A 22,372-nucleotide genomic window follows, 5' to 3' on the forward strand; every position below is an offset into this window, starting at 1 on the left:
ACGAATCCCCGCATGGGTGTCATCATGTCAAGTTACGAATAATTCTGATTAACGAAACTGACATTTAAGGTGGAATTGTGCATGCTCTGAAACATTCCTATTACGGACACGATTGAAAACTTTGCAAGTTTGTAGAGGGCCTAGATATTGAAAGAGTGGCAACGACACGAGAATCGACGCAGAGGCATTTGTTTGCTTGTTTTCGCGATCATACCCCTGCAAAATGGCTGAGTATGACCTCTTCTGTACACTACTTGATTCGCTGCAATGTGACTTGAAAACTTTGATCATTGTTTCAACTTATGTCCAGTGATTTTGCAAATTCTGTTATTTCAATTCCGGCATGGGACAGCAGAGTGACGGCTGTTGCGCGAAGGCAGTGGTTCGTGTATGTGTGTGGCAGCTTAGCATTTTGGATGTTTTTCATCATTTGTGATAGCGAAATTTTGCCCACGCACCGTGATGTGTACCAAACAGAATCGCGGACATCAGTGACTGATATAGTCCAGTCAGTTTTGAGAATACCCACCACAAATTGCAACAGAAATGACTTCAACAGTTTTAAGACCCAGAACCTATCCTTTAAAACATATAAAAGGTTTAAGAAAATCTCAGTGGTGGAAAAAGGTCAAATTCGATCCTCAAGGTCATCGGGGTCATCTTCGCTTTGGAAATCTTTGATGGCAATGCAAACGTTTTTGGATTCTACTCAATTGTGTCATGTTACATATCAAATGAAAGCTCTAATTACACGCTTTTAAAAAATATATGGTTTAATAGGGATTAGATTTGTCATTTGTGCTTTGTTTTCCTCCGAAACAATTCCGAAAAATATGAAGATCGTTTGCCGGCAACAATTTAAATATAATTGTTATGATTATGTGTAAAATATCTGCCAAAACAATGTTTTATTTTTTTTAAAAAAAATGTTCTTTAATGTCTTCCAAAATAAAGAGAAATATTTTAAAATATCAGCTGATGTCCTTCAATTTTTAATTGTCTAACATTTGCTGTCCTCCTAGTAGTACAGGAAGTGCACTCATGGCATCGAAACAAGGTCACTGCTATGACGTAATTTTTGTGAAGTCAACATTCTCATGGAAATAAGGTATGTTTTCCTCACATCATTCTTGATATAATGTTCAGGTATCATCATGGTGTCATAGAAATGGTCTGGAAGCTCTCTTCTATAAGTAATTGTACTTTGAAGCATATAGTGTTTGAAAGTCCCTCCTTGCAAACTTCTTGATTGATATAATACTTTCCCAACGACTACTCTTACTGAACAGCATTTAACAATAACTCAAACGATTTATATATCTTTTTATGAAGTCATAATTTCATTGAAAACCTTTTAAACCTGATTTAGAAGCTGAATTAATTTCCCAAACATAACCCATTACAATGACGATACAATATTGTTTTTGAATTATGGACCAAAATGATTAGCCCCCAAACAAAAGTTGTACTGAATGTTTATCAATCTTTAAAATGTTTTCAATTTTGCTGGTGAAAAATATCAAAGTTCCGGGAATTGATTTCGTACTTGTTTAAAAATAATCATCCAAAAGACATTTTTTCATGTATTTCAGTGTCTATGAGTCAGGTTTAATGGAATGTGTTTTTTGTGGACATCATCTGGATAATGGCGAGGCGTCAGTGGTGTTGAGGAAAAAGGGGACTGATGGCATTAACAGAGCAAGTTCCCAACGTGCTGATACTGTAGTTGTGAAACCAGGACAATCTGTCCATGTCAAGTGCAGAAGAAAATATATAAATCCAAATGATATCATTGCGAGCCGAAATACAGAGACAATTCCTACCGAAAACCAAGAGTTGAGGTCACAGGAAAAATCTTTTTCATTTAGAACTGACTGTATATTTTGTGGCAAATCAGAAAAAAACTCAGATAAAAAGAGGGGGCATGATGTATTCCAAGTTCGGACACAAACTTTCCAGAGTAACATCAAAAAATAAGCGACATCGGAAATGACAGTTGGTCCACCAAGGTAAAAGCAAGACTGGAGTATGTACAGGACTTGAATGCTGCTGATGGCGTCTACCATCAAACCTGCAGTGTCGACTTCAGAACAAACAAGAATATTCCACAATCATGTCATCCTCATGACGATGAGTTTCCGAATAAGTCAAAACTGGGCAGACACACTGATTCAAGGAAAGCAGATGCTTTCCATTATGTCATAAAATATCTTGAAGACAATGAGCAGATCTCATATCTATGATGGAAGGCAGACTTGCCGGAAGTGATTGTGATGCGTATGGTTTTGCATTCATGAAACAGCAATTACAGGCGCAATTTGGTGATACAGTTGATATCAGAAGTTAATGGCAAACCCAACATTGTTACAAGGCCGTGCGGGACAACTTAGGAATGGCCAGCGAGTCTTAACCTGACACACAGAAAGGAGCAAGCTTCAAAGACATATTTTATATCATTGGAAAGATAGATCTCTCGATTGTTCCAACGAGGCAATTACATTTTCGCGGGTATTGTCACTTTGAACACTCATGCATTGTCGCATAGGTATTGTTTATCATCTCATCTGGTACGCTGGTCTTTGCGGGCATGTTGATGAATTCAAGTTATGTCCGATTTCGTGTCTCTATTCGCCTTCAACTTATATCGCGTACAAAAACAATGTAGGCTTATTGGGATTAGAAAATGCGCCCCAATACTGTTAAATTAATCTTTCACGACGTGAATCCACCAAGACGTTACAACTGTGTTATAATGAAACGGATGGGAATAATGCATAAGCCTTTTAAAAGCTATAATGAAATACGATCGAATTCACACTGTAAAATACTTGGTTGTCTGGTACTAACAGGCTTTAAACAGGGGAAAACGACATCATTCAAAAAAAGTCTATATTAAATTATGTAACGATGGTGATTAATCTTATTCAACTAAGATCATTCTGGTAGCGAAACAAAAATATCAGCTCAGTTGATCACGCTAAGTGCTTATTGCTAGGACTAAACATGAAACTACCACTCACGCAGCAGTATCATTACTTATACTCTCTAATTTTGTTAAATTAAGATAGTTCTGGTAGTGAAATAAAAAAAACTTCTGCCAGAAGTTTCTGCAGGAAAAAATATTTCGCCAGAAATTTCTGCAAGAAAAAAAATTCTACCAGAAATATCTGCAGAAATGCATTTTCAGAGCCACTTTGTGAGCTTATTAACACGTAAACACACTGGCACATGAACTTTTCGTGTTCATCTCCTCAAGATCTTTCCAATAATATAAAATATGTCTTCGTAGCTTGCTCCCTTCTGTGTATCAAGTTAGGACTCACTGGCCATTCCTAAGGTGTCCTGCCCGGCCTTTTACCTTCGGAAAGACTGCATCCAGTATATTGCATGAGTATTATAGCATGCCAAAGATCCAAGATCCAGAAAAAGCAAAGCTGGGACTTATTGAAACAGCATCAAAACTAATCGCAAGTGATATCAAATCAATGACTCTCCCTCAACATTTCTACCCATCATCTGGTGAACTTGCCAATGTGGATGAACATTTGAGTCCCTCAAGGTATGTGTACAACCATTTTTCTCTGAGAAGAATTCAGATCTCAAAATTGCATTCATTGGTCAAGCTACCACACCAAAACTCGTTAGGGCACCACTTCAGCTTGGGCTTGGAATATATCGCTATCACAGATTTGCCTCAAGATCCCTCATTGACGAACTGCATGACTTGGGTTTCTGCTGCTCTTTCACTGAAGTCAAGAAGTATAAATACAGTGCTGCCTTTGAACAAGGGTCGCATATTCCACAACTTACATCTGAGTCTTCACTGCAATACATGGCTGACAATGTGGATCACAATGTAAGGACTTTAGATGGATTCAACACTTTTCATGGAATGGGTACCATCGCCACAGAAAACAGAAAACCCAGGCCTTTGCCAAGAAGAGATGTCACAGCAGATGATATTGTAGCAATAGGGAGAATTAACATGCACTTCTACCAATCTCCGTCTACTGGATTTCAGAGCCTCAGGTACCTTCCGATGAGACTAATAGATGGGAATGATCCAACTTCAAGGATTGGCATTCTTTGGAAGAGTGTTTGACTGCTCCATCCTACTCGGCCAAATTGGTCAGGCATGATGCAGGCAATCCGCCATGGACATCATCCAGGATAATCATCAGTTGTGTATCTACCAATGATTGACATGAACCCAAGTGACTTGTCCTGTATATACACTACACTAGTGTTCATCAAGACACAAGCCATGAAAAACAATGTCACACCAATCGTCACTTTTGATCAACCACTATGTTGGAAAGCTTCAATTCAATTCCAATGAACCTTCATCAAGTGATTTGAAGAGCATCATCCTGAGGCTTGGAGGACTTCACACACATATAATTTTTGGGAAATGCATTGGAAACATCATGTCTGGGTCGGGTCTGTTTGAACTTTTGGAAGTGATATATGCCAGTAACACAGTTAGTCAAATTCTCTCGGGGAAAGCTGTTGCCAGAGCTATTCGAGCTCACTGTCTTGTAGATACAGCTCTCAAAGGACTGTTGGTACCAAGAACGTTTAACATGAGCCTTCCTAGCTTTTGTAAGCCTTGTGATGAAGCTGATCTTTCCATTCCCCTTCCTGATACTGATAATGAGGATCTCAATATGAGCTGTACGATGAGCTGATGAGTGAATCCTTGACTGTTGGTGAGGTATCTTCTTCAAACACATTAGAAAGCATTCACCATCGGGTAAACCAAGAAAGAGATGAATTAAGCAAAATCAGGACAGTAAAACTTTGGATACAGTACATGAGCATGGTGGATATCTTGAGGAATTTAATTAAAGCTGAAAGATTAGGAAACTGGAAGATGCACCTAAAGTCTATTTCTGACATGTTGCCATTCTTTGCAGCAACTGGTCAGAACTTGTACACAAAATCAGTTCGATTGCACTTTCAAATGATGACTTCCCTGCAAGAAACACATCCCAAAACCTTTGAACTCTTCAACTCAGGTCATCATGTTATACGCAGATCCGATCGTTAATGGGGATAATGGTGTTTCCTCTGATCCTGCTTCTGATGCTGTGTATGTTCTAGATGGAAGCGCTTCGCTTCATACGCTACCTTGGCCACGTGGAGTATTTTATGCTGACTTGTGCACCATGTACTGCACATATGTCAAAAGACACTATGGTGGAGCTACCGTTGTGTTCGATGGATACTCAACTTCATCGACAAAGTATACGACACATATGAGACGGACTGGTGGACTTATTGGACCAACAGTTAAATTTGGTGATATGATCTTACAGTCAAAGAAAGAATCATTCCTCGCTAATATTCAAAGAAACAAAGAACAGTTCATCACGATGCTGTGTTCCTATTTACAAGCTGAAGGATGTGACACAGTTCAAGCAGCTGGTGATGCTGATGTTGTAATAGTTCGAACAGCAGTTTCTCTCGCATGCTAGTCACCAACAGCTGTCATAGGGGACAACATGGATCTACTAGTCCTCCTGTGCTATCATGCAAATCTGGAATCGTGTGATATTTTCTTGCAGTCAACCCCCAAGAAAAGTTCTTTGAAAAGAATTCCATTTTGGAAAATCAACAAAAACGAAGAAGCTAGGAGAAGACGCTTGTCAGAACTTGTTGAAGTACATGCTGTCTTAGGCTGTGATACAACATCAAGAATCCATGGAATTGGAAAAGCAGTTGCCATCAGTTTCAGGAAGATGTATGTTTCAGAGATTGTGGGAAAATATTCAACCAGCCCATTGAATCCATAACAGAACAGATCATTGAAGCTGGAGAGAAGGCCATGGTTTGTCGCCTGAATGGCGATCAGGTGAAAGTCTGGACTTACTCAGACACTGACGTTTTTGTGAGAAGGTGGCCTCAAGCCAGATGCATTTTCATCCCCAGAATCTTCCTCCAACCTCAGCAGCAGTCAAGTATCACAACCTTTCAGATTCAAGAGTGGGAAGGAAAGGCTCATCCATTGAATTTGACAGATTGGGGGTGGAAGAGAGATGGCAAGAGGATCCTTCCCTTGCAAGCAGATCTGCACCCAGCTCCAAAGGAACAGTGATCAGATGTAGGTGTAAAACAAATATGTGCAATTCTCGATGCACATGTAAGAAGCATGGATTGAGATGCACTCACTTGTGTAGTGTGTGTTGTGACTGTGCATGTCTGAATGCTCAAAGGCTCGACCTCAGCGATGAATGATGCAGAAAGCTGTTGTAAAGTAACCCTGAAAAGGACATTGCCATGTCAGTCAAAGAAGATTAGCTAAGGAATTCATAATGAAATACCATTTATGGAGTTGAGTAGTAGACAATTCTATTATAATTGACAGAATTACTTGGTTTTCATCATTGTATCTGATTGAAAGGTGTTGACATAACATTCTCATTCTTTATTCTATTTCATCGTTATTTGGAATGTCTATTGATAGATACAGATTTACCACAATATTTCATCATGTAAAACTTGTCAAATAAGGGAACAATGATAATTTTGTTTTCATAATCATAGCAGTTATGTCCAAGTGGATGCCGGCAAACGACCTTCATGTTTTCGGAATTGTTTCGGAGGAAAACAAAGCAAAAGTGACAAATCTAATCCCTATTACACCATATTTTGTAAAAGCGTGTAATGAGAGATTTCATTTGATATATAACATGACACAATTAATATTGAGTAGAATCCAAAAACGTTTGCATTGCCATCAAAGATTTCCAAAGCGAAGATGACCCCTATGACCTTGAGGATCGAATTTGACCTTGTTCCACTACTGATATTTATCCGAGTCTCAAAACGGTTGAAATCATTTCTGTTGCAATTTGTGATGGGTTGGGTCAGAATCTTACCAAGATGACTGGACTAATAGAGTATGCTGAAAGAACGATTCATTTTTTGGATTCATGTGGGATTTGTACAATTTAAAGGATGAAACCGGACAGTGTGCGTCACCAGTGGCATAGATCCTTTTCTTTGGCTCATTGGAATCGGTCAAATTGCCAAGGTGAATTTTTGTGAGTTCGGAGTGTGACATTTCAATATATTCACAACCATCTTCATCAATGGTGACCTGATAAGATGATGAACGAAGTGATGTCTGGTTTTGATTGCCCCGACGGGCGAATCCAAGAGGTATATCAGAACATACTTTGTGTAATAGGCCGACAGGTGAACACAAGTCAAAACTTTCTCGAATCATCGCCAGCTCTGTCGCGGGGATTGAGGCGTGATGTTTCGTTTTATCTAGGCCCTCTTTTTTCATTGTTCTGACCATAGACATTGTTTGCACTGTGGAGTTCTCTGTCGTTCATAATATTGATATCATGTTCAAATTGAGAAGACTGCAGATGGCGATTGATAGCCACTCGCAAGCTGACAAAGGTAGACTTCGGATAGAGTTCGCCATGACCATTCCTCACTTCAGCGTAGAATGAACGAAGCTAGGTATTCAGTGCTTGAGCATCAAAATTCTTAAAATCGGAAGGACACCTTCTCTCTTCGATCCACTGTGAATAAAGAGAAGGTGAGTGAGTGAGTTTAGTTTTACGCCGCTTTTAGCAATATTCCAGCAATATCACGGCGGGGGACACCAGAAAATGGGCTTCACACATTGTACCCATGTGGGGAATCGAACCCGGGTCATCGGCGTGACGAGCGAACGCTTTAACCACTAGGCTACCCCACCGCCCCGAATAACGAGAAGGTACGAATACGAGGTAATAAATATGTTGGAAAATAGATACGGTATATTTTTATCCATGCTACAGTAGAGTTTTGTACAGTATCGTTAAAATGTATGTCAATTCGCATGTTTTTCGATCTTTGCAAAATGCTTATGTGTATGCTTCATTTATTTATGATGGGTAAAAAGATTTTGTGAATGACATTTCGCAAGGCTATTTAGGGGAGATAACTCCTGTCAATTTCTTCCTGTTTGTTTGTAAAGTGTGGAAAGGACGCACCACGAAGAAGTTTAACACCCACAAGTCTATCTGTTTGTTGCTTTTGATAAAGACCCATCAATGATTTGTTGACCGTTGCAAAGCGACAGCTGGTGCCACTCTGGACAGCCGATACTGATGGACGCTCCCTTGTCGAAGACGGATGAGATATTCTGACAGCGTCAGACCTGGATTCAGGTTCTTGCAGAAAGTCGAAACCTATTCGCAAGTGAAATATATTGTCTCTAAAAATTGTAAGAACTTTTTAACTTTACTTATTGGTCAGTTACTTGAATTTATCATATCAACACTGTCCTTTGTATGTAATTTTTGGAATAAATGTGTTTGCTCGACTTAGATTTTATGTCACTTCAGTCATTACTTTAAAAAAGCATATAAGCTTTCTGTTAGGTAAACAAATGAAATGCTTACTTTCATCATTCATGAACTCCTCCAAACATTCATCATCTCCAAAAATGTCATCACAGGAACCAACAAAAAATCAGGATCACACAAATTAGCTCCCATTATGCACATTCATGCAGCGAAAGTAGTGCCATACTAGTGCCAGTGTATTCATGTGGGGTTATTAGGCCATCATATTCGGGATGTCGAATACTATTCGACAAGGGTAAATAACCAATCAGATTGCAGGAAACACTCACTATTGGTTTACAATTCTAAAGGCGTTCATAAGTACCGTCACTGTGGCAAAGTAGCTGTGTACAAAACAGTTGGTTTGAGCTGCACTGACATCTATGGAGTTCCTATTCTTTTTACTTGTGACAAAACCCGTTAATCATATGACTTCCATTGATATATGATCGAAGAATATCCTTTAACCACCCAACGCCCCTAAACACGCACTGTCACACGTGTCTTGGACATTTAGTTAGATCACAGATCACGTTTTTTTCCCAAAACGTAAACCGTTAACATCCACCCTTGCTTCTTTTCAGATTTCGAGTACGGAGATGCCATGGCGATTCTTGTAAAAACGGGCAACTAAGACCATCAAAAAAGTCCTTTTCAGTTACTCTTTTCCTACTACTGAATGAAGAACTACAGCGCCTTAAAAAACTTAACAATGAACCGCATCAACCCATAGAGATCCTCTTTTTCAAAGTTAAAATGAACGAGTTTACTTGTACCCTGCATGGAGCAGTATTCCAGCAATATCACGTCGAGTGACACTAGAAATGGGCTTCACATAATGTACCCATGTGGGGAATCAAACCAGGATCTTTGGTGTGACAGGCAACACCTCAACCACTAGGATACCACCACTGCGTCGCCAAAATTAGAACCATCAGTGACCAAATCTGTTTGTTTCAATTTGTTTCGATTTGTATCGTATATTTCTTTTCTTGTGCAAGTGAACAACTGACTGACTTCTGTATGTGTTTTGTAGGGGCGATGGGGTAGCCTTGTGGTTAAAGCATTTGCAAGTCACGCAGAAGACCTGGGTTCGATACCATTGATACAAGGTGCGAAACCCAATGCTGGTGTCATCTACAGCTATAGTGAGTGAGTGCAGTTTTACACCGCACATACCAATACTGCAGCATGGAGTCCGGACCACACAATCCAGTGATTAACATCATGAGCATCGATCTAAGGGACACGAGGACGTGTGTTAACCAAGTCACCAACTCGATCCCGGTAGTTGCCTCTTACGGCATTCATGAGTTACTGAAGATCAATTCTAACCCGGAATTCTAATTCACGGGTTCTGTCATCATATTGCTGGAGTATTTCTAAAACCAGCGTAAAACCCACACGCTCTAAGGCTCTTGTACACTCCTCTTTCCTCGAACAAAGGTACTATTTCCTGATTGGTAACGTGGTTTCAACAATGGCGGCACGTACGAAATCGTTTTCTTTTTTAACGGTGAAACTGAGAGAAAAGTACCTTGTACGAAAACTAACTCCCTATTGTTGATAAGGGTGTCTATCGCCATGGAAGCGCCATAACTAGATATACTGAACCACGGAACGCGAAAAGTGGAACATGTTCTCCTATAGTGAGAAGGGACACCCACAGAAACCTCGTTAACTGGACACTGGGTGGTATGTCACTCGCTATACTGACGTTTACGTTGCTTGCGATAACTGGAGATGTGGACACAAATCCAGGTCCGCCTAAAAAATTAATACATTCTTCCCAGATTCAAATACGGCTCTCGACAAAAAATTTACCAAGTGAAGTTGTACCTGATAATGAATAAGTACCCGCGGATATCCTTTATTGGTATGTCTGGAAAATTCTTCACTTGAAGTATGTGTGAAAGACTCACTCTGTGAGTTAATGCCTATGAGAAAGTAGTACAATGACAAGCTGGCTTTAGGGACGGATAATACTCAAAAGATACTGCAGACTGAACAGCAAAAGAAACATAGTTTCGAAAACTGGAAATCTCATAAACGTAAGGGCTCATGAGTATGGAACGTTCGTGGTTAAGTGACCTAATGATCCCATGTCATGCAGTTTGACGCCCATGCGAAACACTCACACAAACACAATCACAGTGCAGAAGGCCCTAATTTTAACATGTGCATCGACGGTTCTGCGTGCACAGCATCCATTTAACTCTAAGGTATCCTTTACAAAGGTTTGTGACAAAAACAGCCCACTTGCACCTGCAGGTGTACACGGCACATACGCGATGTTTAGACTAATGACTAAGCAGGCGGGAATGACCGCTGGAACGTTTCACGTATATAGCAATCTGTGCAACCGCTGTAGCCTGGCAATTGGGTTGTCATTTCACCACCAGTACATGACTTTGTCAACGTCATCAGAGTTGTTGATGGTTGGACACGAGCGGTTTATCCGGGTCACTCACCTAAGGAACCCAACTCAAGCAGGAACAGTAACAGCAACCTTAGTTCATGGGAAAAGTGGAGCTGTGTCCAGTGATGCAAATATGCTTCATCTTCGTGCTGCTGGAATTCGCTGCCAATGGCCATATGTGGCGCCAATCTTGACACGTTAACAACACCAAGCGATGGTTACAGCGTTCACAAAGCAAGCGTGTCGATGGACAATCTGGGTAAGAACAACATTAACGTTCATCCATGGCCGTCTCTTTCCCGGGATATAGCTCACAATGAACTTATTCTGGGGCGAAATCGGACGTAGGAACCGATTGCTGCAGGTCACGTGCACAGTTAAAAAAAGATTGGTCTTTGAGTCGAACCACTAGCCACATGCATTCTTTCAGGCTCTAATGGAATCAATGAGATGGCGTTACACGACTTGTGTGGAAGCTCAAGGTATCTGCGCTACTTCTAGCGTTTGGGGATATCTCCATTTGAAGGACAGTGATCAAACTCATTGCAATTCAATGTCAATTCTTCAGCTCGGATGCTAAATACTTTAACCATGTATTATATTCAAAACAGATGATTGTAATCATGTCTAATTATATAAGTGCTCAGGAACAATAAACCTTGAAATCATGAAGGAATAACATATTCAATTATTTAAACAATTAGTCACAAAATGGTGACGGGTCCGGGTATTGAGACTCATTACCCAACCGTCCCGCGTATCCCGCCCCAGCCCATTTTCTTTATATGTTCGTTGTATATAAACCAGTTTAAAAAAGAGAACAACAGACTACAAAGAGAACAACAAAGATATTCAGTTATAAATTGTAAAACAACATAAATTCTTTATCTCCCGGGATATAGCTCACAATGAACTTATTCTGGGACGACATCGGACGTAGGAACCGATTGCTGCAGGTAGACACTCACTTGCACAGTAAAACAAAGATTGGTCTTTGAGTGAAACCACTAGCCACATGTATTCTTTCAGGCTCTAATGGAATCAATGAGATAGCGTTACACGACTTATGTGGAAGCTCAAGGTATCTGCGCTACTTTTGGCGTTTGGGAGTATCTCCATTTGAAGGACAGTGATCAGTTTGAACTCATTGCAATTCAATGTCAATTCTTCAGCTCGGCTGCTAAGATTCCGAGTTTTTCAATATCTTAACCATGTATTATATTCAAAACAGATGACTGTAATCATGTCTAAGTGTTCAAAAACAATAAACCTTTAAATCATGAAGGAATAACATATTCAATTATTTAAACTATTAGTCACAAAATGGTGACGGGTCCGGGTATTGAGACTCATTACCCAACCGTCATGCGTATCCCGCCCCAGCCCATTTTGTTTATATGTTCGTTGTATATAAACCAGTTTAAAAAAAGAGATCAACAGACTACAAAGAGAACAACAAAGATATTCAGTTATAAATTGTAAAACAATATAAATTCTTTGGCGTCCCAGTTGTCAAGGAAACCAACTACTCAACTTCGGGCTTTGGATGACAAAAGCATTAACGAGTGCAATGTATATCACAAGCTGTCAAATATAAAGATGGTTTTAACACAAATGTATTTTTCAAATTTTATACACCAAGATGTCGCCTACATTATGTAATGGGTGTAAAATCTTGGGTCATATTAAGTTTGACAACACTGAAAGAATCCATATTTTGGCTTACAAGAAACTCAAGAGAGCAAGACAGTTAATTGCTGTCGTTCTTCCTGAAAGTAGCCGTTACTCTACACATTCTCATACGTTAAAGGTCACATGCAACGTAAAATACAACTTTGCAGATTCTGATAACCTTTTGCTATGCACTTGCCGAAACAAATCATCTAAAATGCCAATTCAACCTACAAAGTTGAAAAAACGCGATGAAAAAACCCCCGCGAAATCGGAGTTCAAACGATTCACTAAATTTCCCCAAGCGCTGGGGAAAAAACTGGTTTCAACAGCTGTGCTGCGCTGCGCCCATAACTGTTTCGCGGAGCTTGAAACGGTATGCCTGCCCGGAGTATGAGGTCGTGAGCAGTAGTCTAGTCTTAGTTGTGTACACAAACAAGTAAATAATCTACTCGTTACATAAAAAACTTGTTGATTGTGGTAAGCAGCCTCTTCCACAGAGAAAGTCTGGTTTATTGACACCTATATGTCTGCCTGCTTTTCTGCTAACGAAAATAAGCAATACACAGCTTCAATCATTGACCACACGCAATTTGAACTTAACACCTATCAGGCTATACGCCATAAACAAAATAAATTGATTTATGACTTGTGCACACGAGTCCTGTCTCTGCCAAATGTGATACTGTGAAAATGTGATATTTGTGGACATATTTGTGTAAATTGCACAATATATTCACAAGAATACATACACAAGAAGTTGGCCTGCTGGTCAGTAAGCAAGCCCACACATATATTGAACAATGAGCTCAAATTCAGAGCCAAGCCAGGAGTGCTTACCCCTAAACCAGTCAACAATAGACGACGACGAGGTGTATGCAACTCAACCAAGTGACTTACAAGACCGGGATATATACCTGGAATTAAAAAACAAGCTTGGGCACAAAGGCAAACTGTCGTTTGTTGACAGCCTTCTTGATATCTATGACAAGCCCACACAAATTAACAACATCAGAGAAAGTCTGTGCAACTATGGAAAGGACACTTGTGCTAACTTTCCAGATGGTCATCTTATCAAAAGAAGACAGACAGACGGAGCTACTGTCGGACAGTTGGATAAATATGCCCATGACGTGTTACATTTATTCCACTTTACTGAAGGAGGATTAACTGCGAATGTTCTACAAACAAAGGTGTTCAGTCGTGCTAACACCAGATACCTCTCCATTACAAGCAATGAAGTGGAACAAGAAGAAGACACACAGAGCAGACAGAAGGACATCGGAACCAACATCGACAAACACATAGGTGAGAATGATAAACTCAGCCTACTATTGAACCATGTGCTCCAACTTAAGCAATGTACATCACAAAATAATGACGTCATGTCTCAGAGATTTGCTGATATTGAAAAGAAGTTAAATAATGAACTCTCGCGTAAAAGTAAAATCATAGAAGAGAAAAACAAGCAAATACAAGACCTAACACAAAGGCTAGAGGATTCAGAAGGCAGACGTACACAACTGGGAGCAGAATTAAAACTGGGCAACCAAGAGAATAAAACACTCACAGACAGGGTTAATGAACTAGAGGACCAATTACTGCGGCTGAACTATCAAATAGACAATAGACTAAAAACTATAATTGCTGAAGCGAACAAGGTGAAAACTGCCCACACAAAAGCTCCTATGAAGTCGCCTCACACACAGACAGACGCATGTATTCATAATGAACATTCTCCAGCTCTTAAGGAACTCAGCATCCAGGCAAATAAGACAAAGATGGGTCTATCTGCAGATAAACAGAACTCACAGTCTCCACCTGACGCATGCAGTTCCTCACCCAGATGTGATAATTCAGGACATAAAGCAAGCACAAAGCGTGTAATAGATCTGACAAATACAGATATGTTGTGGGACATTTATACGAAAAACTCCCATGACCTAGTCTTCTGTGGAACGGATAGCAGTGAGTCACAGCCACAGAAACCATTACGTAAAAAGCTTTGTACTGCTCCAGCTACAGCAGCAATAAAGGAAAAAACACATCCTGAGATCCACAATATTCAATCACTTGCAAAATCGTATCCAGCACTGGAGGGAGTGTCCGGAGTGAAGACAAAGCGAATTGTGTTATACAGTATCAACACAGATAAACCGTTTGACCAGGTCAAGCAGCTAATAATAAATAATAATAATATGTGTATTTATAATGCGCTGAATTCCACACATAAAGCATGCTCAAGGCGCTACATTAGGTATTTTCCCTCGATCACCGGATGTCAATCTCAACAGCACATCGTATTTCAATCTCAACTCCCTGGGGAGTATACAACTCTTGCTGCCACTAGGCGCACCGAGTTTATTGTGGCTCTCTCATCCTAACGAGGTACCCATTTGACAGCCGGGTGGACTGGGACACATAGTCACAACACTTTGTCCAAGTTTACTGCACGTTGCTGTACCCGCAACTAGGTGTATGCACGTGTTCATGTGGCCACCATCTGGTCATATGCCAACGGATTCGTGGGTTCTTTTAAGTGCACAGGGTTGCGTACTGTACACTAGGGGTTGTGACAACACTGAAAGAGTCTGCACACAAAGTTGACTCCAAGGTTTTTACACCCGGTCACAGGTGGGCTCGATCCCGAAACCTCAACCTCGCTGGATCACTAGCCTGGCGCCTTAGCCAGCTCGCCCACCATGCCCACCAATCTTTGACTACACCCATCAACGACGTGTGCGCACTACCTATGTACGTCTTCTGCGCGAGAAACTGTATTATGTTGGCACAAAAACTTGCACAGTACAGGTTAACTTGTCTGCAGATGACTACGACAACATTGCAAATGACAGTAACTTTTGGCCACGTGACATTCGTTGCAGGGATTATGTACCTCAGCATCGCCAAAGGAATACGAACGAAAATCAAAATGAACATTTCAACGGTACTGGATACCGACAAGATGAACAGTACTAAATGTCCATGAATAACGGCAAAATTCCAAATCTCTCCATGTGTGCAACATTATTACTCATGACTCTAATTTTACTTACCTGGAATGTACGTGGTGTGTCTAGCAGCACGCCTGATGTAATATCTAATACCGTTCCTGTTAATGTAGATGTACTATGCATCCAGGAACATTGGTTAAATCCAAATAATGTTCACAAACTGACCGACATTCATGATTACAACGTTGTAACGTGTGTGTGTAATACGAGTATCTCCTGCAGGGGATCCGGGTGTCTAGCCCTATTATGTCATTCCCAATCGCGATGGAAAGCTTATCCACTACAAACGTCTGAGTACCTGGTAAGTGCTAAGCTTATGTGCAACGGATATGCAAATGTGTATGCAATCTGTTGTAGGCTTCCATCTACTAATGTGTTACATTCGACATATCTTGATGCTTTAGATGAGGTAATGGATGCCTATGATATGCTTTGTCAAGAAGGAGATACTTATGTATTAGGAGATCTGAACTCAGATCTGTGTAAAACTGTTTTCTTCCCACGTGAAAAGGCACTCGAAAAGCTTATTACCTGTAGAAATCTTGTACACGTGTTACATGCCTCTCGCACGTATGGCCCGGACTATACATGGAGAAGTAAGGACAACTTGCACAAGTCTCTAATTGACTATATCCTTATGCCCTCTCATGCGGTAAGCAACATACTTCAGTGTTGTGTGCTCGATTAGTGTGACTACACGATCTCTGACCACCTTCCTTGTTTCGTAAATGTTACAGTTCAACCTAAATCTGTAATTCCTACGTCCAAAACATGTATTCCGAAATGGCACAAAGCCACTGAATTAAATGCTTACACAGAAGAAACAGGGAGACTTCTCTCTGACATATGCATGTCATGCAATGAAGCTCAACCTGCTGACATTGAGCTCTATAATGAACAGATCAGTAGTGCCCTTACTAGTGCTAGCTCTAAGTGTATTCCCTCTGGAACATTTAGACCCTATCTAAAGCCATATTGGACGAGTAATGGCCTAGGTGATGCTCACTATAAAATGCGAGCCTCACGTCGGACCTGGCTAGCAGATGACAAACCAAAGGGAGACAATTCATATTCATATCGAGAATACAAACGTGCAAAGCGCGATTTCCGTCGTTTGCATCGACAGGCAAAGCGAAAACAACGCAAAGAAGTATCTCGTGAACTCAAAATTACATCGGAAACTGATATTAATACCTTCTTTAAATCTGTGCGTAAACTTAGACGCCCGCCGTCAACGGTTGACCAATTAGTGTTTAACAATACCCAAGCGGACACACCAGAGGCCATTTGTAACCTGTGGGGTGCTTACTATGCTAACCTTGCCTTAGCGCACCATGCCGAAACGTTTGATGATGAATTTAAAGCATCTGTAGATAACAAACTAGCAGATATAATTTCACATCCTAATGATTCTACTCATGCTGACGCTGTACTATATGCCGATATCCAGTCTTCAGAGTTGAAACAACATCTGGTCAATCTAAAACCTAAATCGTAACAAATCCCCCGGATCAGATCATGTAAACAATGAACACCTTATCTATGGAGGTGACGCGCTGGTCGAAAAGCTTTGCGTCTTATGTAACGCAATTATGAAAGCTGTCTACTTTCCCAGTATCCTTAGATTGGGTATGATTGTTCCACTTTATAAAGAAAAAGGTTCAAAATGCGACCCCAAAAACTACAGAGGTATCACCCTTACCTCCTGTATGGGAAAACTATTTGAAAAACTATTACTCTCACGTCTACAATGTTATTGGATCAACAGTTACCACTACTTTGATGATAGTATGATCTTACACTCAAAGAAACTATCAGTCCTCGCTAATATTCAAAGAAACAAAGAACAGTTCATCACGATGCTGTGTTCCTATTTACAAGCTGAAGGATGTGACACAGTTCAAGCAGCTGGTGATGCTGATGTTGTAATAGTTCGAACAGCAGTTTCACTCGCATGCTAGTCACCAACAGCTGTCATAGGGGACAACACGGATCTACTAGTCCTCCTGTGCTATCATGCAAATCTGGAATCGTGTGATATTTTCTTGCAGTCAACCCCCAAGAAAAGTTCTTTGAAAAGAATTCCATTTTGGAAAATCAACAAAAACAAGAAGAAGCTAGGAGAAGACGCTTGTCAGAACTTGTTGTTCATACATGCTGTCTCAGGCTGTGATACAACATCAAGAATCCATGGAATTGGACACGCAGTTACCATCAGTTTCAGGAAGATGTATGTTTCAGAGATTGTGGGAAAATATTCAACCAGCCCATTGAATCCATAACAGAACAGATCATTGAAGCTGGAGAGAAGGCCATGGTTTGTCGCCTGAATGGCGATCAGGTGAAAGTCTGGACTTACTCAGACACAGACGTTTTTGTGAGAAGGTGGCCTCAAGCCAGATGCATGTTCATCCCCAGAATCTTCCTCCAGCCTCAGCAGTAGTCAAGTATCACAGCCTCCGGGTTTACTTTCAGATTCAAGAGTGGAAAGGAAACCCCCATCCACTGAAATTGACAGATTGGGGGTGGAAGAGAGATGGCAAGATGATCCTACCCTTGCAAACATATCTGCACCCAGCTCCAAAGGAACTGTTGCCAGTGATCAGATGTAGCTGTAAAACAAATATGTGCAATTCTCAATGCACATGTAAGAAGCATGGGTTGAGATGCACTCACTTGTGAGTGTGTGTTGTGACTGTGCATGTCTGAATGCTCAAAGGCTCGACCTCAGCGATGAATAATGCAGAAAGCTGTTGTAAAGTAAACCTGAAAAGGACATTGCCATGTCAGTCTATATAACCTTCCTCGCATTGTAAACATAGCCTGTCATTTCTATCTATTTTATAATATCTTCCAGTTTCAATACGTAACTGGTGTGAAAAGCACCTAAACTGCGCGAGTGCTACTCTAAACTTTTTAATGCTAATCACATTTAAATATGGCTCTCTAGACAGTGATGTTTTAAAATAAGAATAAAACGTAGATTTACTGCCATTTTGAAGTGAGCTGAACCAGTTCTGTTCATGAATACATTTAAGACGATTCTCAAATTCAGTTAAGAATGAGGTAGGGGAAGTAACAGTTTGCTGCTCCCAAACAAAGCCAAAACCCAAGCTGTAAAGCAGATCTCTACACTTCGACGCCCAATTAACTCTATTATGATCTAAAGCCATTAGCATCATATGATAACATTTTTTGGGATGACGAGATTCAGACATGCCTAATAGTTTTAGCCAATACTTTATAACCCGTTTATATGCTAAAATATATAGGGGAAACCGCCCACATTCACCACGAGCTATATTATTAGTTGTAGAGATCTTAACGCCTAAAAATCGTTTGCAAGCCAATGTGTGTACAGATTCTATACAGTCATTCTGATAGAATCCCCAAACCTCGGCACCATACAACAGAATAGGAGCTATTTTCCTATCAAATATCTTAAAGTATAACTCAAGAGATATATTGCTTAGTTTACTTATTGTTTTAAGGACACCAAATAAGGCCTTTTTGCCTTGCAAGGCTGCATTGGAACAATGACTAGACCAAGACAAGCCCCTTGTGAAGGTTATACCAAGATACTTATATGAAATTACAGCTTCCAACTTCCTACCATTATAAAACCAACTTTCTCGTCTTGATAAAATACCACCTTTCTGAAACACGACAACTTTTGTCTTATCCAAATTGACTTCAAGACCGTATTCTATACAAAACGTTTCTAAAACATTGATGCGTTTCTGTAGTCCACCAATAGTATCAGCTTGAACCATTTACCTAAAGCCTTTTGCATCAATCCATGTAAAGCAAAATTCAAACTCCTTATGTCATCATTAGACTGTAATCTTATAAATAATTTAGCTAGCTTTATTTATCACGCAATGCATCTAAGATGTTAAAACTATCGATCTATACTGTATACACCATGTTTTGTCATACACCATGCAACTTTTGTAGTTATGGGCCGATGGCCTACACTTCTGTAATAAAGAATATATATATGTCAGTCTAAGAAGATTAGCTAAGGAATTCATAATGAAATACCATTTATGGAGTTGAGTAGTAGACAATTATTTTTTATAATTGACAGAATTACTTGTTTTTCATCATTGTATCTGATTGAAAGGTGTTGACATAACATTCTCATTCTTTATTATATTTCATCGTTATTTGGAATGTCTATTAATAGATACAGATTTATCACAATATTTCATCATGTAAAACTTGTCAAATAAGGGAACAATGATAATTTTGTTTTCATAATCATAGCAGTTATGTCCAAGTGGATGCCGGCAAACGACTTCATATTTTCGGAATTGTTTCGGAGGAAAACAAAGCAAAAGTGACAAATCTAATCCCTATTAAACCATATTTTGTAAAAGCGTGTAATGAGAGCTTTCATTTGATATATAACACGACACAATTGAGTAGAATCCAAAATCGTTTGCATTGCCGTCAAAGATTTCCAAAGCGAAGATGACCCCTATGACCTTGAGGATCGAATTTGACCTTGTTCCACTACTGAGATTTTCCTAGACTTTTTATATGTTATAAGGATAGGTTCCGGTTCTTAAAACAGTTGAAATCATTTCTGTTGCAATTTGTGGTGGGTTGGGTCAGAATCTTACCAGGATAACTGGACTAATAGAGGATGCTGAAAGAACGATTCACTTTTTGGATTCATGTGGGATTTGTACAAATTAAAAGATGAAGCCGGACAGTGTGCGTCACCAGTGGCATAAATCCTTTTCTTTGGCTCAATGGAATCGGTCAAATTGCCAAGGTGAATTTTTGTGAGTTCGGAGTGTGACATGTCAATATATTCACAACCATCTTTATCAATGGTGACCTGATAAGATGATGAATAGAGTGATGTCTGGTTTCCATGGCACCGACGGGCGAATACAAGAGTTATGTCAAACCATACTTTCTGTAATAGACCGCAGGTGAACTCAAGTCAAAACTTTCTCGAATCATCGCCAGCTCGGTCGCGGGGATTGAAGCGTGATGGTTCGTTTTATCTAGGCCCTCTTTCTTCATTGTTCTGACCACAGACATTGTTTGCACTGTGGAGTTCTCTGTCATTCACAATATTGATATCACGTTCAAATGGAAAAGAACGCAGATGGCGATTGATGGTCGCTCGCAAGTGAAGACGCAAGACGAAGGTAGACTTCGAATAGAGTTCGCCATGACCATTCCTCACTCGTACAATGAACGAAGCTAGGCATTCAGTGCTTGAGCATTAAAATTCTCAAAGTCGGAAGGACACCCTCTCTCTTCGAGCCACTGTGAATAACGAGAAGGTAAGAATACGAGGTAATAAATATGTTGGAAAATAGATACTGTAGATTATTATCCATGTTACCGTAGAGTTTTGTACAGTATCGTTAAAATGTATGTCAATTCGCATGTTTTTCGATCTTTGCAAAATGTTTATGTGTATGCTTCATTTATTTATGATGGGTAAAAAGATTTTGTGAATGACATTTCGCAAGTGTACTCAGGGAGATAACTCCTGTCAATTTCTTCCTGTTTGTTTATACAGTGTGAAAAGGACGCACCACGAAGAAGTTTAACTCCCCAGACTGTCTCTCTGCTTGTTGCTTTTGATAAAGACCCATCATGATTTGTTGACCGCTGCAAAGCAACAGCTGGTGTCACTCTGGACAGCCGGTACTGATGGACGCTCCCTTGTCGAAGACGGATGAGATATTCTGACAGCGTTAGCCGAGTTGCCAACCTGATTGGATTCAGGTTCTTAGAGAACGTCGAAACCTATTCGCAAGTGAAATATATTGTCTCTAAAAATTGTAAGAACTTTTGAGCTTTATTTATTGGTGAATTAGTCGAATTTATCATATCAAAACTGTCCTTTGTATGTAATTTTTGGAATAAATGTGTTTGCTCGACTTAGATTTTATGTCACTTCAGTCATTACTTTAAAAAAGCATATAAGCTTTCTGTTAGGTAAACAAATGAAATGCTTACTTTCATCATTCATGAACTCCTCCAAACATTCATCATCTCCACAAATGTCATCAAAGGAACCAAAAAAAAATCAGGACCACACAAATTAGCTTCCATTATGCAAATGCATGCAGCGAAAGTAGTGCCATATTAGTGCCAGTGTATTCATGTGCGGTTATTAGGCCATCATCTTCAGGGATGTCGAATACTATTCGACAAGGGTAAATAACCAATCAGACTGCAGGACACACTCACTATTGGTTTACAATTCTAAAGGCGTTCATAAGTACCGTCCCTATGGCAATGTAGTCCTGTACAAACATTTGGTTTGAGCTGCATTGACACCCATGGAGTTCCTATTCTTTTTACTTGTGACAAAACCCGTTAATCATATGACTTCCATTGAAATATGATCGAAGAATATCCCTTAAACCATCCAACGCCCGTAAACACGCAATGTCACACGTGTCTTGGACATGTAGTTAGAGCACAGATCACGTTTTTTCCCAAAACGTAAACCGTTAACATCCACCCTTGCTTCTTTTCAGATTTCGAGTACGGAGATGCCATGGCGATTCTAGTAGAAACGGGCAACTAAGACCATGAAAAGTCCTTTTCAATTACTCCTTTCCTTCTACTGAATGAAGAACTACATGTCCGCGATTGGGTCTATCACAGCGCCTTAAAAAACGTAACAATGAACCGCATCAACCCATGGAGATCCCCTTTTCCAAAATTAGAGTGAATGACTTTAGTTGTACTCTGCATGGAGCAGTATTCCAATATCACGTCGAGTGACACTAGAAATGGGCTTCACATAATGTACCCATGTGGGGAATCAACCAGGATCTTTGATGTGGCAGGCAACACCTCAGCCACTAGGCTACCACCACTGCTTCGCCAAAATTAGAACCATCGGTGACCAAAACTGCTTCTTGTTTCGACTTGTA

The 22,372-nt window shown here is 40.0% G+C and overlaps 1 protein-coding gene across 1 annotated transcript in view; it reads left to right on the plus strand.

Moving 5' to 3' along the window:
- The window catches only part of LOC137297308 (uncharacterized), a 40,412-nt gene extending 31,430 nt beyond the window's left edge, over positions 1-8,982 (plus strand). Inside the window, exons 6-9 of the mRNA XM_067829320.1 lie at positions 3,338-3,559; positions 5,755-5,830; positions 5,932-6,103; positions 8,933-8,982. Coding sequence (XP_067685421.1) covers positions 3,338-3,559; positions 5,755-5,830; positions 5,932-6,103; positions 8,933-8,982 — 520 coding nt within the window. The remainder of the gene's footprint in view (positions 1-3,337; positions 3,560-5,754; positions 5,831-5,931; positions 6,104-8,932) is intronic.
- Positions 8,983-22,372: the final 13,390 nt, after the last annotated feature.

This window comes from Haliotis asinina, chromosome 9, assembly GCF_037392515.1.
Source record: "Haliotis asinina isolate JCU_RB_2024 chromosome 9, JCU_Hal_asi_v2, whole genome shotgun sequence".
NCBI lineage: Eukaryota > Metazoa > Mollusca > Gastropoda > Lepetellida > Haliotidae > Haliotis > Haliotis asinina.